Below are 20,165 nucleotides of genomic sequence, written 5' to 3' on the forward strand. Positions count from 1 at the left end.
GCACGTTAATCAATTCCATGTTCCTCTCTGACATATACTCCAACGACCACCCGGGACCTTCTCACAGAGTCAAGAAGACCGTGCAGGTAAGCTACGAAAGCCGAAAGCCGTTGTTCCTTTAATTTTTTTTTTACCGAAATTACATTTTCTTAATTATTTCCTCGACATTAAAGATAACGTTCTTGTGCTCAAAACGGTGTTCTCTTTTTGTCGTGCAGGTGGAGACCACGAAGGTCCTTTTGAAGGAGAACGGCGTTAATCTGATGCTTACGGTGGTCGACACACCTGGTTTTGGCGACGCCGTGGACAATAGCGACTGGTCAGTGTTATTGAAAGGAAGACGCTGCTGTTAACAATGTTTTAACTCCATTATTACTCAGTTCACCTTTAGTTTGTTTATATAAGGTGGTGAAATAGTCCAGTAATAATTCAGTTATCCGATATATCATTTTTGAGTAATATTATGTTAATAAAACATATTTATGTATATGTATATGTGTATATATATATATATATATATATATATATACATACATATACATATACATATACATATACATATACATATATATATATATATATATATATATACATACATACATACATACATAATACATATACATATAATATACATATACATGTGTATATATATATATATATATATATATATATATATATATATATATATATATATATATACATACATACATACATATACATACATATACATATACATACATAATACATATACCTTACACATCCATACACATATACACATGTATACATGTATAGATTTAAACATATGCACATATATATATATATATATATATATATATATATAAATTTTTTTTTTTCTGTTTTTTTTTTTTTTTTTTTTTTTGTTTTAAGCAATACATGATTATAAAATACACACATTTATGTATATATGTATACATATATATTTTTTATAACTTTTCAGCTGGCAACCAGTAATACAGTATGTGGAATCAAAATATGAAGAATATCTGAATTGCGAGTCTAGGGTTAACAGAAAACAGATTAGTGATAGTAGGGTAAGTAGCCATTTTGTTTTTATCTCATACTTGGTTCCTTTAAGTACACCTTTTTTTAAGATTTGGATTGGATTCATTTACATGTCTCTGGAACTGGTGTTGAATTTTGTGTCTATCAGAACAAATTTAACATTTGTAACATTTTGGTATTTGCTTCTTAAGAATAATGGTTTGATGTTATTGAAAATAGAAATAAAGTTTAAAATGTTTAACATGAAACTTTTTCCAGGTTCACTGCTGCCTGTACTACATTGCTCCTTCTGGTCATGGATTAAAACCCCTGGACGTGGAGTTTATGAAGCGTCTCCATGACAAGGTCAACATCATTCCTGTCATAGCCAAAGCTGACACACTCACACCTGACGAGTGCCAGCACTTGAAGAAGCAGGTAAAGCTTAAGCTTAAGGACACTGTTATTTCTTGATTATGTTACTGCTGTAATATTTTCTTCTGAATTCATATATTTATTTTTTTATTCATATTCAAGTTGCCTTTAAAACATGAAGAAAAATACTAGCTAATGCTTTTTTTTCTTCTTCTTCTTCTTCTTCTTCTTCTTCTTCTTCTTCTTTGAATATTAATGGTTTTCATTACTGCTTTCCTTGCAATATATATAAACTGCCATCATACAGTGTAGGATAGAAAAGAGATAGTTCCTTAGATTTATTTTCCATGCTTCAGATACTCAACGAAATAGCTCAGCATAAGATTAAGATCTACGAATTCCCAGAGGAAGAGTCAGATCCTACATCAATCAAGATGAAACAACGAGTGCCATTTGCTGTCGTCGGGTCCAACACAACAGTCGAAGTTGATGGGAAGAAACTAAGGGGTCGCAGATATCCATGGGGAGTTGTAGAAGGTAATGGATGTTTCCTTTTTGTCAGTTATCGTGTGAAGGAGCAGATGTTTATTGTTTCTTGGATTATTGTTTTCAATAAAGTTAGGATCTACTTAAGAAATTCTTGTTATTTCTGTTCATGAATATTAGCTTTTCAAATCATGTAGTGGTCTTTCTTGATAATTCAATGCAACAGAATATTGTAACACCACATGAAAAATTGGTAGACTTCCCAAATTAAAAGTACACACGAAATAAACCTTATGTTGCGTAACACACTTTAACAGTATCCAAACTTTTCAGTGGAGAACATGGAACACTGCGACTTCATTCCCCTTCGCAACATGCTGATCCGGACTCACATGCAGGACCTTAAGGATGTCACCAACAATGTACATTATGAGAACTATAGGTGTCGTAAATTAGCAGGTATCGGAGGAACAGACGGGAAGATCAAGATAACGAACAAGTAAGTTGAATATGTCAGTTTTCCTTGCGTCAGTTGCTTGATTTCTCTTAAGTGTGCATATTGTGATTAGGGCACCATATATGTGTTTCATCTTTCATTGTTAGGTTTTTAATTTTGGTGTTTTACCGAATAATGGTGTGCATGATGTGTGCTATCATGATTCTTAAACCAGTAGGATTTTACATAAATAGGACATGATGAATGTGTATAGTACAAGTTTCTTTATTTATCTATAGATAACAAAGATTATTACATATAATTATTTACAAATGTATGTACACAGTATATTGTAAACCAAGACATATTGATGCTAGTGTTTTTTCTTAATTATTTTGTTAAACATATTTTTACACTACTTCAGTCTGATCAATCACTGTTACTTAAAATTATATTCTAAACAGAGGATATGTAAATATATTCATATTTCTTCATCATAATCAGTTTGAAGCATGGCATAAAGCTTACAACATATTTTCAGTGTTAAATTTTATGTTTCCTTTGAAATAAACCAAAATGCAGATATATATGCAAAAGGAAATATATATATGGTGCCTTTGTCATTAAAACACTTTTTATAAAATTATCATGAAAGATGTGATGTAGAGGTCCCATGTTAATGTTTGATGTGAGTAGCATACTGGTATGTTATGCAGAGGACGATAGAACTTTGCCTTGAACCTAGCAATTATTTTTTGGATAATGAAAAAATAGTTTCATGCAATGTGTTTGATGTTTTAGTTTCTCTCCTCTTGCATTGGACTGCAATGAATCTTGCCAGTTTGCACTGCTAGGTTACTTGCACCAGTAGTGGTACAGTACAGCTTGTTTATGAGAATTTTACCCCCTCATGAAATAAAACTAGCCATATACTGGCATATGTTGCAATATGATTGTATTTTTCTTTATGTAATGACTCAACTGTGCACTTTAGTTTAGACTGAAGTAAACAATTAGTACACATAGCTGATCAAGGATTTTTTATCGGTATCTGTCTTCTGTTTATCTTTTTCTCATCTCTCTACCCTCTCTTCCTCCCTTCCTCCCCTTCATTTCCCTTTGCTCTTTCTTTTCATCCCTCTTTCTCTTTGCCACTTTGTCGCTCCTTTACTCTCTACCAAACTCTCTCTGATGTCATTTTTTCAGCTAGATCTTAGGTTTATTTCATAGTCCCATAATGAATGTTAAGTGGCTCCACTTGAATTGCCCCTGCAAGATGGATAATAAATGTCTGTCTTTTATTCCCGTGGCACTTGAGATGATGTAGTACACCCTTTATGAAAAATTCTACTGTTCACATTTCTGATATTGATTTTGATTCAGCCCTTCATGCCCTCAGAGGATAGTGAACAGTTATGTTGCGGTTTGGTAAGTGGGGTTGTGTTCCAAGCATCACCGTATACCTTGTCTCTTTCTCAGCCTTATGATAGAAAGTCTAAAGAAAAAAAAAAAAAGATCATTACTTGTGTGGCATGAATATTTGATAGTAAATCTGTAGTATCTCTAAGAAATTTAGATTTGTCCTGTATTCTTAGATGAATATTTTAAGTGCAAGTCTCACTCTTGGTTTATGTGAAAGAATATCAGTTAACAAAACTGGTAGGAAAGATTGAGCTGTTTTAATTTTATCTTACAAAACTTTGGTGTTTAAATAAATTTAAATGGACAGATATTATTGAAGATTAGATTTGAATGAAGAAATTGCACTAGATATTTTTTCTCTGTTGTTATTGTTGCTATCATCACTACTTTGAGTATAGAGATGATGATAACTTTATAATGTTTATGTGTATTATGAATACACTGTTCATCATTTATCACCTGAGATCATGAACAAAACTTTGTTGGTGTGATGTTAATGCTTCCCAGAAATCCATCTTGCAGTAGAAATGACAAACTTCATTTCTTGCTTTTATTTGAAATGACTGAGGATTTTAAGGCTGAGGATTTGCTTTGAAATATCACAGGTTCAAAAACCTCACGAGTACGTAGCTTTCTGGCAATGCATTTTTTATCATCTTATTTTCTTCTCATTGGTTTATTTATGTTCTTAATCTAGATTGTCAATATGCTCAAGCGGCATGATTCATCACTTTTATCAGAACACGTGAAAAGAATGATGAAGTAGGTTTGACTTCTTGTCTTTCAAAGGTGATAATATGATTGGTCTGATTGAAAGATGGATGGCTTATTTTTGTTTACTAGAAAGTGTAGCTAGTTTGCCATTGCAATTTTTATCTTTCACGTGTTATCAGTTTTGAATTGACATGTACTAGATTTCATAACTGCTTCTGTTGTTGATTCCGTCCTTGAATAGTATATATGCTGAAGTATTGATTTGATGGCATGGTAGATGATGATGTGTTGTTTTTGTAGAGGATTGCCCTTGGTTTTACCCTAGTCTGGGTTGTGCATTTTCTATCACTTTTTGGTGTGAACAAAGCACTTTGATTAGCACCCCCAATTTTTTTTCTTCCGTAGCCATATTTTAGGTCTTTGTTAAGTGAATTTTAGTCAAGCAAGCATGATATTTTTATAGAAATATCAAGAAAGCCAAATTTGATAGTAATGCCAATCATGGGTAAGCAAGTGAAAAGATCTCACTTTGTATGTCTGCATATTTTTTGTGTGCATGTGTGAGTGAGTGAGTAAGCAATGAACAAGTGTGCAAGTCCCTGATATTTTTCCAGTACCTTCATATAACAATGAGAATGCTTGGAGTTTATCAGTACTATCCCAGTTCCTTGATCCATCACAAGTCGTTTGATCAAAGTGAAAGTCCTTCGTAATTCTTATACAATTGTACCCTGTGGCTTTGTAGAAAAAAATGAAAAATGACAATTTCCAGTCTTGTTTTCAGTCATTTTTCCATTTCTTTAGAATATTTACCACTCTTAATGGAAAATTAGGAATGCTATTTAATGCAATATGCATTGCGCATCCTATGATTGTTGTAGGGGTTAGCTAGGAGTTATAGGCAATTTTTTTTATGTAGGTAATAGTCAATGGTTTTGGATTTGGTTTAATACTTTGTACTTAAGCAAGTTTGTAATTACAGATACAAGTCTAAATCGGACATTTTGAAGACCAAACATGCCTCTCATGATTAACATTCATTATGTGTGAACTATGAATCCTATAGTTTTAGCCCTTATGATAGATAGCATGCATCTCTTATATCATTACGCTGAGCCTTCTACTGATTGATGGTCGTAATGCAATTTAGTTTGCTTCTGGAAGTGGGTTTTGATCAGTGAATAATTTGTAAACTCTCTTAGGAACCCACTGGCTCAGATGGAGGAGGAGAAGAATGAGCACACCAACCGCATGAAGAAGATGGAGGCAGAGATGGAGCAGGTCTTTGAGATGAAGGTGAAGGAGAAGATGGGGAAACTGAATGAGCTCGAGCAAGACGTATGTAAAGCGTTATAGTTTTTCCTTCCGTTATTAATATTTGTGGATTGATTTTGTCGTATTTTGTTACTTTTTTCACCAAGGAAATCATCTTGACTTTCACACATGCTACTTATTTGCAGTGTTACCACTTTGTAGAAAAGAATAGGAAATACTCCTCATAGATTAAAGTATGTTCAATCTTCTTGTTGATCATGGAAATATTAGTAATAGTAGAGAAGCTTGTTTTCCAAGACCCATTGGATTTATTGTGGCTTGATTGACAGTTACAAAAACGCAACGAGACCATGCGCAAGAAGCTCGAGTCAGATACCTTAGAATTAGAGGAAGAACGAGAGCGATTTGAGCGAGAGAAGAAGGCCTGGGAAGCTGCCAACAACATCACCGTGGAGGAGCTGCACCGGAAGTCTTTAGAATCCATCAGTAGAGAGTGAGTAATGCCTTTTGTTTGTGAGGTTCTTTGTATACCATTCTGTTTTATTTATTTATTTTCTTTCATTCATTCTTTCTTTCTTCCTTTACTGTTCATGGTAGTTTTTTGCTACTATTATTATTCAAATAGTGTTTTGGTCATTATTAATGGGTTATTATTTCATTATTTCTTGGTAATACGACCACTTGCGGTATTTCTATATCCCCAATTGAAGCTTGAGTTGAAACTGAATATTCATCATATCTTTCAAAAATACAGTTCCTCTTCATTTCTACAGGACCAATTTATACTCTTTTTGTATTTTGTTTACAATTAGTTGCATGTTAAAGGTAAGTTAGACAGTAGGTAATGTATCATGCTGATGCTTGTGTTCACACGATATTGCCCCTAACTTATGCGCTTTTTGAAACATGCGCTAATTAATACCCGGTTGTTGTCAATGCCGATTCCGTCATAGTTGAAGGGCAGCAAGATAACCAGTAAGGAAACTGTATAAAGCAATTTTTCCTTCCCTCGATCCTGTTGTTCTCTCCCTTTTCCTTTTCTCTTGAAAAAATTCATTATTTGTAAATTGCTTAATAATTACCATAAATAATTACTAGTTATAGTGAGATTTTTAGGAGGTGGGCTTAAAGTAGAATCTTTGTATTACTTAGTATTTTAATATTCAGCTATAAAGAGTTAATCACTATCAAGTACTGTGTCTCAGTTTATATCCAGAGAGATTTGCTTTTGATCTTTAATAAATTTGGGTGTGTAAGATCCCATATGCTTATTATTTGTTAGTTTTTGTCATAAGAATATCATAGAGGTAATTGTATTCATGTTGAAATATTTCCCTCCCAATTTTTCCCACTTTCTTCACTTTCCCATTTCTCCTCTCTATAGCTTTTCTTTATATACTTCACACTTATTTCCTATAGCCAGTAGAGAAGTTTGTGATTGCCTTTAGTAAAACATGCTTTTACATTATGTAAATTGCTTGTATGTACCCAGTCACATCTTTATGTTGATTAGTAAATACTTTGCCAGTTACTTATGTAATTACTAAACATGATTGATATGTATCCTTTGAATCTGCAGGCTTTATGTAAGTTGATTTCATAACCATTAGGAACCCATGGTTGGCTGCATTGCAGATTGGCTTTGTGTTTAATCTGCATTTAATTGTCTATTTGATTTTTTCTCAGTATCCATTTTTAAGCCCAGCTACTTCTCTGTCGAGTTATAACTGTAAGGGTCATCAACCATTTTGTGACTTGCAACAGTTTTACACTGCCAGCTTGTATTTTTTCCGGATTATTTTATATCATAAAGTTGTATTCATTAACTATGACCATTTGCCATTCCTCTATATTGCTATTTTCTATCAAAAATTTACTCATTTTAAAATTACCTTTTTTTGTGGAATGCAACCTCCATCAGATATTACTTAATTACTTTTTTTTCTGAGGTTCTATTCACCTGAGAATGTGAATAACCAATTACCATAGTCTAAAGATTCCTAGGCTGTTGAATTTGGATTCTCTATTGTAAAGTAAAGTTTGTAATGTTAGCTTGCATTATCAAGACATTAAGTTGCATTATGTGGAATGCAAAGATACTTCATTGTTAGATATGTGTTACATAACTCTGCTTAAGATTTGATTGAAATTTTAAAGAATATATTCATGATTCTGTTAAATTTGATACGTAGTTTATTTTACGTTTTTACACTCACGACTTATAAAAAGTATGGAATCTCCTTTTAAATCATGGGCATATAAAGGTTATTTAATCTGTTTTCATCCCTCAACAGAGTTATTTTTCTTATCAGTTATAAGATTTATATACATTTTCTTTTCTTTTCTTTTCTTTTTTTTTCCTTTTCTTCTTTTTTACTGTATACTTAAGTAACTATATTGGTCATGCAGATTCAAGATAGATATTTCTCTACTTGGGGGTATATTCTTTTCTCTGAGGATAGGTTTCCAATAATAAATGCATGGTAGAACTAACTGAAAATTCCAGTGTAGTGCACTAGACAGAATGCCATTACCAGAAAGATACTCATGATCTACCTATCCTTCTCTACTACTTGAAGTGCGCCTCTCATATGTAAGTAAAAATATGATCAGTTGTTTAGACTCATCTACATGAAAAGTGTCCAACAGCAGACACTAGTCATATGTTTGACATTGCCAGCTGTAGGCTTCTTAGGTACTCCAAGTTTTTTTGTTTTTTTTATTATTATCATTATTATTATTATTATTATTAAAACAGAGTTCAGTGTTTATAAAGTAGAGGCATATTTGTTCTAGTCAATCGACCCTTCTTATGCTCTAGTCCTAGAGACACTTGAGCCTGTAAGAGGAACAGTGCTCACTCTCAAAGCAATTTGTTCATTATTTTTTAATTCCTATTTTATGGTAGTTTCCCAGAAAACCTTTGTAAAAGGAATGATAAACAGCAGCAAAGTAGATCAGTAGTCTCTGCTCATTTGTTTGTTAATGATCTGTTTTTAGTGCCAAAGTACGAGTCATATCCGTGTTGCAGGCAAGATCAGGTAAGTTTAAGATGAGAGTTACGGTGAAAAGGTCCCCTGTTGTTATAAAGAAATGATTTTCAGACCCCATAGTAGTTTCTGAATATATTTTATCACTGCTCATAATTGGACGACTCTTGGGATTAATTTCTGCACTCTTATGTTTTGGATGCCTAATAAATGATTACTGATGGTTTGACATTGTCATAATATTAATGTCTTGTGTGTGATATTTGGTAACTGTAGTTATGTTTAGGTGTATATCAATGGCTTTATTTGTGTTTATGTGTGTGTATTTGTATGTATAACATATATATATATATATATATATATATATATATATATATATATATGTATATATATATATATTTGAAAATATAATATGCATACAAACATATACATATTTATACACATACAATTTCTTTTTTTTTTAATTATTATTATTATTATTTCTATTCCTTTTTTGACTGAAATTTTGAAATATATACATTATAGAAAGGAATTAACTACACGCTATGATATAGGATATGAAATGTAATTTGATCCATAATTGTGGATATGTCTAAAAGATGTAAAGATTAAACACAAAGCATGAAGATTTTTCAGAGTCCATAAGGCAGGTCCCAAGAAATGAGTAGCACATTACCCATCATTCTGAATATGACGGGTATTACCAAAGAGGAATACCTACATAAGTGTTGAAGAGCAAATACCCAATGCATTAAAATAGTATTAGGACTGGGCCTGGGATCTCAGGATTCCTCTTGTCTCTGACTTTTAGCTCCCTTTTTTAGTCCTTTTCACAAAAATGTTGGTGCTAAATCACCCACCATGCCAGCCTCTTATCTAAACAGCTAACAGAATGTGAGAACACTTAGAACCTTTCTTTTCACCAACGCCAAAGATACCTGTTCACTTTTGTAACACGTCACCACTGTTTATTCAGGTGTCACCAGTGTCTAGGATGTTCCTAGAGTCCCATAAATGGTTCAAAAGGATATTTGATTTACTTATATTTATACCCATATCCTTGTAATTACATTTTTACAGACAGACTTTGTTGCTAAGGAATAGAGGATCACATATAGTAGTAAACTTACTTGCATGATAAATGATCACAGTAAGCAGTGTCTCCTTTCTTTTGCTCTTTTATTCAAAGCTAGACAAGTTTTGCATTTGCCTGCTTGATGTAAGAGGAATGAATGATCTGTTATGAAATTCAGTCATTACTGCAGTGTGATTTCTTGTCTCAAAAGTGTATTTGTTTAACTTTTGTGTTCTTCTGTACTTGAGACGATAACTGAACATATAAAAAATACACTTGTTTGATTAGTTCTTATTAGTGGTTCTGTTCAGATAAACCTTTTACATTTCTTTAGTTCTTTTCAGTAGTTTTGTTCAGTTCAAGTTTAAATGTACAGTTATATTTAACTCTTCCAAATTATGAATATTTTTTGTAGGTGTATGTGTTCAATTTATTATTAAGTAGAAAGTATCTTCCTTGTGGTATGGATATTTATATATATGTGTGTGTGTGTATGTATGGGTGTTTGTTTATATATATATGTATATATATATATATATATATATATATATATATATATATATATATATATATATATATATATATATATAATTTGTGTGTGTCACAGAACTATCTAATTGGTGCATGACTGGATAACAAGGCTTCATGGCTACGAGTCATTTACAGCATTTATATGCAGCATATTCTTCAAAAGTGTAAAAGATTAGGAACCACTGCAGCACATAAGAAAAATGAATAGAAGGTGCACAGTAGCTCAGAGAATTTCTCTTAACAAACTTGATTGCAGTAACACCAGAATGAGTGTGCACTAACCTTGGGCTACCTCCCACTAACAGGACCTCCTCTCTGGCGTCATCCAGCAGTGCTTCGGGAAGTTCTCAAAAGAGCTCCCCTAAGTTCTCTCGTACCTACTCTCTTCCCAGACATAAATTCAAACAGAATGAGCAGTGTAACCAGCAGTAGTGGGGCAAGATACCTTGTCTGGATTATGAGGATTACTGATATGTACTCAAGCGAACCTTGTTATTAATTTTTTTTCCGTCATTATTAGAAAATGGTATAGTTTATTAATTGGATATGATTTTTTTTTTTTTTTTCTTTCATTGGTACAATTTTTTTTACTTTTTATTTATTTTTTTATGCCTACCTGTTAAGGTAGTATGTCTTGATTTTCAATATCTTAAGTTGAAATCATGTTAGCAAACTTTCATCATACCCACTAGAAAGGAAATGTATATGCAATGTATAGATATATTCATTATCTATTTTCAGATTAGCATTATTATGATAAGCTTAGAAACTATGATCTGATACTCAGGCAAGTTCATTTTTATTGACTGCAATATACAGAAATTTTGTATAGAGTAGCTCAAATAACATTACCCTGATTTGATTTTACAACTTAGTAAAGTTGCAGGTAATAGAGCATTTATTTATTTATACATATATATTTTTCCCCCATAATAATCATAGATTCAGGTATGGTAAAGCATATACACAAATGTGTATTTTTACAAATAAGTAATGCATTATACAATAGATCAAGAAACTGAAAAAATAATGTAGCAATGTATTCACATGTAGTTCATAAGATACTCCAGAGTTGTGAAGAAAAAGGTATATGATAGGAAGTTATTTTAAGAGTAATAAGCATGAACATTTTTTTCCAATGTAATAGCTACAGCAGTTTTAGTAGGAATCAAAATGTACTAGTTATCAGGAGTGAGAGAGAGTTATTGATAGCTTTGCTAGATATATCTTGAGGGAATCCAGATGTGTCATTAGAAAAGGAAATGGAAAATGGAATATTCCTTTATATGTATATGTATTTGTATGTATGTGTATATGTGTGTCTATATATGTATTTATATGTGTGTGTGTATATATATATATATATATATATTATATATATATATATATATATATATATATATATTATATATATATATATATATATATATATATATATATATATATATATATATATATATTATATATATATATATATATATTAATATATATAATATATATTATTATTATATATTATTATATATATTATATATATATATATATATATATTATATATATATATATATATATATATATATATTATATATATATATATAATATTATATATATATATATATATATATATATATATATTTATATATATATATATATATATATATATATATATATATATATATATATATATATATATAAATATATAGTATATATAATATAATATATATATATATATATATATAATATATATATATATATATATATATATATATATTATATATATATATATATATTATATATATATATATATATATATTATATATATATATATATATATATATATATATATATATATATATATTTATATATATATATACACATATACATATACATATATACATATGCTCATATATATGAAACTGTTTTGTTAAATTTTGTTCATATTCAGATGATTTACCCTGAGAATTTTGTTGGATGCATTTTTAGCCATATTTGTTGATGTTAACATGTTTTGACTTGTGTACCATTTCTGTTATACTAAAACATGAAGGCACACAAGGCAGAGACAAATCTAAGTCTGGTTGGCATTATTATGATAAAGTTATAGTTACTGTTATAGTGGCTCATGAAGGTTACTGCAATTTTAGTGTGGCATTATTGTAGCATGAATTAGTGACCTATTTTTAAAAAAGAGAAAGTTGATTGCTCTAAAAAGAACTTTTATTTCATGTAACACATCTGGCCTCCATTGTGATATAGAATATGAGATCAGGCATTTTCATTATAAACACCTTTGCTGCTTGCAGGCCACTAGCAAGAACTACTAGTTTGTGAGAGGCAGGTGAAGAGTAAGACATCAAAAGGTTAACATTGTAAGATCCAATATTTTATTACCCTTATGATCATGTATAGATTTACTGTTAAGTATTTTTAAGAGGAAAAAAGAGGACATTTGTTAATAAATTTTACATTTCTGAAATTTCAAACTACTGCAGATGCATTAATGTTGAACAGTTGGTGCCGAAGAATGAGATGGTAGGAGACCTGGCCTCATGTAAACTGAGTGATGAGCACAAAGCACCAATTGGATGAAAAATACACTTTCCTTAAGGCTTTTCTCTCACCTATATGCCTTTTGGAAGCCTTGAATATACACAGCTTTTTCAGGAAGCATGAATCATATATTTTTGTTCCTTCTAAAGAGAATGCCTACTAATGCCTTATTACACCCCTCAACAGGACATCCTGAGCCAGCTTGCTTTTCTGGCAGAACTTGCACTCCTTGCTTGCATCTTCTCTTAGTGCTATAAGAAATTCAAGTGAACTGTCTTACAGCTTTTGGGCAGATAGGCACATTCTGTTTGGCCTGAACTCTCCATGACCTCATAGGCTGTACTTTAATTTTCTTTCTGTGGTGTATCTGGTCTGGTTATCATATCACTTTATCTTGTCTGGAAAGAAAAATGTAATTTCTTGGAAGGAAAAGATCTTTTTTTCATAAAGTAGTGCATCCCCAAGTTACAGACATTTTACAATGATGTACCAAATTAAAATATGATTAAGACAACACATACTTTTATCCAAGAGTTCATGTTTGGAAGTGATATTTTTGTAATACTCAGCTCATGTCATTACTGATATGACACTTTATTTTGGTAATCTCATAAGTTATTAATGATACTTTGTAATTATTATTTTTTTACTGTCAGTGTTGATATAATTGTCTTACTATTAATGGTATTGCTCTTTCTTTTTGTTACTGCTGTCAACATAGTTTCTAATCCAAGTTATCGACCAAACACATCTCATTGTTAGCTATTATCAAGTTTGTGTAGTTTTTTTATTTTTAGGAGTTTTATATGCTTGTGTATATATATGCATAAGGGTGAGTATATGTATAAAACTCTGTGTGTGTGTGTGTGTGTGTGTATGTGTATGTGTATGTGTATGTGTATGTGTGTGTGTGTGTGTGTGTGTGTGTGTGTGTGTGTGTGTGTGTGTGTGTGTGTGTGTGTGTGTGTGTGTGTGTGTGTCACACACGTTCACACACACATGCACACATATTCACTCACCCACATGCTCACACTCATGCTTACATTCACACTCATGCTCACATTCACTCTCACAGTCACAGTCATGGTCACATATGCATACACATCTGCATACATCTACACATACACATATGCATGCACATATTCATACACATACTCATACACATACTCATACACATACTCATACACATACTCATACACACACACACTCACACTCACATGCACGCACATCCACACCACACACACCATGGACACATATTCACTCACCCACACTCACATACTCACACACCATGCACACACATTCACTCACCCACACTCACATGCTCACACTCATGCTCACATTCACACTCTCACTTCCACTCACTCTCACAGTCACATTCATGTTCACATATGCATACACATACTCGTACACATATGCATACTCATACTCATACTCATACTCATACACACACACAGGTGTGTGTGTGTGTGTGTGTGTGTGTGTGTGTGTGTGTGTGTGTTTATGTTTATAGTTACATTTTATACTTATATATACACTCACCCAAATAGCGATGCCTGCACATATATGCAACTGCATATTAAATGAAACACAACCACAGTAAGATGTTATGTCCGTATCAGATGATAGCACATGGAAATACATGTATTCCTGGTATCCTTATGTATAGTATTTAAATTTGGTATTCAAGATTTATTATGTTTATCAGTAACACTTTGTAGACAGTATTTTCTGTTAAACTCTTTGCTTACTATTTCTTTTTCTCAACTTTAGTAGCGTTGTTACCTAGTGCAAGTAGATATGAATATATATATATATATATATATATATATATATATATATATATATATATATATATATATATATATATAGTATGTATCATACTGTATTTTATTACATTGTATTATCCTATATGATCCCATAATCTTTCATATTTTAAATTCAGTTATCAGCACTTGCTGGCAGTTTTGTTCTTTGAAATATTTAAGGTGTTTATGCAGAAAGTCATTTTGAAAAGGTTACATAAACATGGATACTTACACAAATACATTCACTATATCAACATGTGCATATGTATTTAGTGCACACAAAAGAATTGTGTGTGTGTTTGCATATTAGTTTTTACGCATTTAAACAGGATCTCACATATTTTCTCAGTTATATATACCTTGTGTTGTTATTGTCATTATTATTTTTTATGATTAATGAGTTATTTCTAGTTTTTGCAGCATATTTTATTTTCAAAACTTATTTACTGCTAGATCCACACGTGGGAATCATCATGTCATAGGTTTTAAAGTCAATTAATTATTCAGAAGATGAGGTAGAACACCTGTACCATATAGTGACTGCAAAGAGTAGATTTTTCAAGGTTAATAGATTCTATGTTGTGAGTAGATCATATTTGTTTTATTCTTATAAAGTCTTATTCATTAATGTTCTAAGGATCTATCCCTAGCTTACATAGTGATTAGGCACTGTGTGTGTACGTGTGTGTGCGCGCGTGTGTGTGTGTGTGTGTGTGTGTGTGTGTGTGTGTACATGTGCATGTGCATGTGTGAATGTGTGTGTGTACATGTGCATGTGTGAATCTGTGTGTGTGTGTGTGTGTGTGCGTGTGTGTGTGTGTGTGTGTGTGTGTGTGTGTGTGTGTGTGTGTGTGTGTGTTTTTAAGTACATAAGTCATTCAGTTTGGAGTGTGAGTGTGTTAGTGATTGTGTATAAGTGATTCACTCCACTAATGTGTGCATATGCTTATATATCTGATATGTGTATTGCATATATTGGTGTGTGTGTTTGTGTGCATGTATGCATTTATGTGGACACACATGTAGGTGTATCAGTGGGCATGCGTACACCTTTATACATATTCTGTGTATGCATGGGTATGTATGAATGCATGTTTGTTTGAGTGTATATGTCTACCCAAAAGTGTATATACACCTGGGTGTGAGAATTTGTCAGTCAGTTTAAAGGCACTGGATTTATTAATCTTGGATGTAAACTGGAGTGTATAAATCTTTAGAAATAAGAAAGTAATAGAAATAAAGAAAATATGCACATGCATACCTTTGCAGAAACACACATTCACACTCACATTTGCACACACACACACACACACACACACACACACACACACACACACACACATACACATACACACACACACACACATACATACACATTCACATACATTCACACAAGCACAGAGCATCAGAATCTATAGTATGACTGAACAACAAGTGCTCATTGCTTTCATACCAATGCTTTCTGCATACATTTAACTGGTTAGAGAGAATGTTTCTGGGCTACATATTTTTTTTGCAGTATTACTTTAGTATTAGTAGTTCTGTTTTGTGGTGTATGGGAGTATTATTACGGTTGTTGATCTTCTTTTATTTCTTTCTTCAACAGGCATGTGGATGGGAAAGAGAAAACCAAAAAGAAGAAGGGGCTGTTTTAAAGCCACAGTTGCCAGTTCATAAAAGCTCATATTACCACTTGAAGCACCTGCACACCCTCACCTGCCTCAACCTCAGTCCCTTTAAAGATTACATAGTCATCTCATTTGCTTAATTGATTACCTTTTGAGTTTCGTTGGGACTGTAATCATATATTTGTTATTGATATTTTTATTATGAGTTTTTAAAGAGACTGTTCTCGTATTATTTGTATGAATAAAAGAAAGTATTCACTACAACATTTGAGATTGGCTTAGTCTTACAGGGGCAGGCAGTGTTCCTCTTGGTCAGCGGAAGATTATGGTTGTCTTTCCTATAACTCCTACAGCACCTTTGACATCCTGCTGCAAAGTCATTCTTTAAGGTTGTTGCAAAAGAAGACTCATATATATATATATCCATATTTCCATATCAGGCATTGTCAAAGTGGAGATTTAAAGGGAAAAAAAAGTATATTTTCTTCGTATGGCTCTCCAGTACCAGTCTTTATTTATATGGTTGGACTTGCCATCTGAAGCGATAACCATGATCTTCTCCCTCCCCCCCTCCCCTTTCAAGTCATAGATATCAGTATCATCATCCCTTTCAAAACTGCTCTGTAGTGGCACATATTCCATTGACCAGCCAAAGGATAAGCCCTCCTTGTCACGTAAATGCTGTCTGGGAGTAATTTTGTAAAATATGTGATGGATCCCTTGTGTAATGATTATCTGATATCAGATCCCTAAAATGGCATGAAATAAAAGAGAAATGGGGACTCTCAAATACTTTTTTTTTTTTTTTCTCAATATATTTTTTCTACTTTTTCTAATCTTGTATTTAATGATTTCCTTTATTCTCTTTATTATACTCTCATTTCACACATACACTTAAAATTGAACATTTTTAAGTACATTGGTGTGAGATGTTTTGTTTTGAGACACAGTAGTTGTAATATGTGGAGTGTCTTCCCTGGCTGGCCATCACGCTGTTAAGTATGAGAGGTACAGGATGTGACTACTTTACAGTCTCTTGTTTTTATCTTGTAGTTCCAAAGGGAAATAACGATTGATCACTTCATAGAGATTCTTTGAGATAGTAAGGTGGTGAATTATGACTAGTTAATGGTAATTGGTTTGGACCCATTTGTAAAGTGGAAATAGTGGCTTCTATCGTAAGGACACACTCACTTTGTATACTCATTTGATAACCTTTCTTGGTAGATTGAACTACCTTATCGTTGGAGACATTCAGAAAAAAATGGAAGATGCCGTTCATATTATGACATTACCAACAACAGGAGTACCTTCGTATGCTTCATGAGAATCGGTATTACGGCCACAAAAGAATGCCATATAAAAGGAACATGGTAACAACAGTAAAGAGTCACATCCCTGCAAACTGTACATACTGTACTTAAAATTATAAGAGTTTAACGTTTATGTAAACATTGGGTATTACATACAGTGTTAATTATGTATTGTTTTTTGTATTGTCTTTATACTCTTTATGTTTTGTTAGATTGGATATAGTTAACATCTATTTACTAGTCGTTTCCATTATTTTCTCTCTCTCTCTCACTCTCTTTATAAGGCGTATTCAGTTCATTGCTAGGCCCACTGCCATAGAGCTGTAAATAAAATGTACAATGAGAGCAGACCTGAACAAACTGCTCCATTCAGAATCATTTTTAATCTTCTGTATTTATCTTTATGTAAAAGTGTGTGCTTTACTGAAATGGTCTGAGAGATTTGTAATATACAGATAGTCATTCTTCTTCATCTTTAGTTTATCATCTTTCATTTACTTACAAAATTGTTTTCCCAGTATTACTGTGAATCAGCACTGCGTATCTGATATCACATAAGAACATGATTGTATAGTGAATGTCCTCTAAATTTTCTTAATCAGGGCAGTCACAGAAAAGGATTGTCATTGAGGACTGCAAGTTAACCAGTCTAGCTGCTTTGAAAATGTAGGTGCATTTTTCATACATTTCTCTTAAGATGGTGTGATACAATTAGGAAAAAAAAAGGAAAGTGAACTGCCTTACTAAAAACTCTCCTGTAAGAGTAAGATATGAGACAACACAGTACTGCCTTTATTGTATGTCGTCAGTGTGTCATATGAAATATGAAGTTAATCTTTTATAGTCAAATACGCTATGATGCATCTCTTTCTCTCTGGTTAAGGCATGTCAGCAGTGTAATTTTGTATAGATTAATATCAGTAAATGTCATGTGTCTTATATTCATTTATTATCCTTTGTTATTTCTATAAGGAAGAATGGTGGGAAAAAAATGATCTGATACATAGAAATTATAATGATCTCTATTTTGTAGTTTTAATGGTGTGGTTAGAAAAGATGTAATATGGATAATGAGACCAAAAATTACCTATTACCAAACAGACATCATGAATTGAATATAAAAATGCATAAGTCTTATAAGAGAGCATGAAATATATAGTCATTTTCAGTTCCTGTGCCAGTACCACTTAGGCATACAGACCAAAGTATTGCTACTATTGATCCTCCAAAAATATCCTATGTGAGCATGACTCTCAAGAATTTAGAAAGAAAAGGAAGAAAGAAAAATAGTCTATAAACCAGTCGAAGTCTATGAACATCAAAGTTATTTAGGTCTCTACACAGTATTTACAAAAAAATCTTGAGAGAAATACAGATATATGAATGTTCATTTCCTAAATACAAATATCAGAGAGGAAGTAGAGGCCTAAATCCCACAAGAGGGAAGAACAATATTTACAAAAGGTTCTTACTAGAAGTATGGAAACTATGATGTTAACCCTCTCTGGACGGGTGGTACAGCATGTGTACCGCGCATTCAAAAGCCCAGTGGCCGGGCGGCACAGTATTATGCCAGCCATTCAATTGATTTAGGCCTAATAATTCGAACGCCCCGGCATTTGGACATTCAAGGCTAGAATTCCCCCGTCGGGGATGGGTTAATTTCACAAATATTGATATTGGAAAGGAAAGAAAGTTTTAAACCTACTTCTGGAAAGGGAGGTTCTGGAAATCTATCACTCCACTCGGCAACATAATTATGAGCTGGAAGTACCAGGATAAGAATAACAAGGGGTAGGCCACCACCGACAACTCTCTGGGTACGTTGAGATCTATGAAGATTAAAGAGGTTAAAGATTTAGAGCAATTGTATAATTTATAAAAACAGGTAGTAACAATATAGAGAAATAAAACTGGTACATGAGAATTTAGAGAGTTTTTTGAGAAAGAAATGGTGACCATGAGGAATATTATGATATTGGATAGATATTAACCCAATGATGATGGCGTGTGTGACACGGCTAAATGCCTGATGACGGGGTGACACACCAGTGTGACGTTCCCGATGCAATATTGCATAGGCCCGACGTAAGGAGTTGCCACTTCTTGCCGGGCCCGTCGGGATTCGGTTAATATCTTGCACCTCAGTGGATAATCAAATGAAGAATTACAAGGTCAAAGGTTAACCCTTCTGAAATGTGCCACATATTTAAGATGTTTAGCATGGGCTTGGCATCTTAAGCTGTCATGTCTTTGTTATTTTTAAGACTTATGGTATGATGCACTAGTTCATAACTGAAGGAATAAACAGTTTGTATTTTGAACAAAAGATGTTGTGCAGGCCTTGTCACCAAGCAGACACCAAGTACCTGACCTCAATTGTTTACTTTATTCCTTGAATTTTCACTCAAGGCTTTTTTTTTTTATTTGATTACCATAATTATTATTATTACACCAAAATGATAATGCTGGTAGGATAATAATAGCAGTAGAGATACTATTTTCCCCCCAAATTTCAAGGAATGGTGGTATATCAGTTAGGACAAGTCAGCCTGCTAATTGATTC

General features: G+C 32.5%; 1 protein-coding gene across 1 annotated transcript in view; it reads left to right on the forward strand.

Annotated features, from left to right (window-relative positions):
• The window catches only part of pnut (septin 7-like protein pnut), a 38,963-nt gene extending 20,427 nt beyond the window's left edge, over positions 1–18,536 (forward strand). The window contains exons 4-12 of the mRNA XM_086541074.1: positions 1–86; positions 219–319; positions 959–1,052; positions 1,282–1,440; positions 1,734–1,914; positions 2,197–2,362; positions 5,638–5,773; positions 6,040–6,203; positions 16,265–18,536. The exon at positions 1–86 is cut by the window's left edge and continues 21 nt beyond it. Coding sequence (XP_086397200.1) covers positions 1–86; positions 219–319; positions 959–1,052; positions 1,282–1,440; positions 1,734–1,914; positions 2,197–2,362; positions 5,638–5,773; positions 6,040–6,203; positions 16,265–16,313 — 1,136 coding nt within the window. The 3' untranslated portion in view covers positions 16,314–18,536. The remainder of the gene's footprint in view (positions 87–218; positions 320–958; positions 1,053–1,281; positions 1,441–1,733; positions 1,915–2,196; positions 2,363–5,637; positions 5,774–6,039; positions 6,204–16,264) is intronic.
• The last annotated feature ends 1,629 nt before the right edge of the window (positions 18,537–20,165 follow it).

Source organism: Penaeus japonicus, unplaced genomic scaffold (genome assembly GCF_977035675.1).
Source record: "Penaeus japonicus unplaced genomic scaffold, GWHDUDI00000001_assembly GWHDUDI00000001, whole genome shotgun sequence".
In the NCBI taxonomy this organism is placed as follows: domain Eukaryota; kingdom Metazoa; phylum Arthropoda; class Malacostraca; order Decapoda; family Penaeidae; genus Penaeus; species Penaeus japonicus.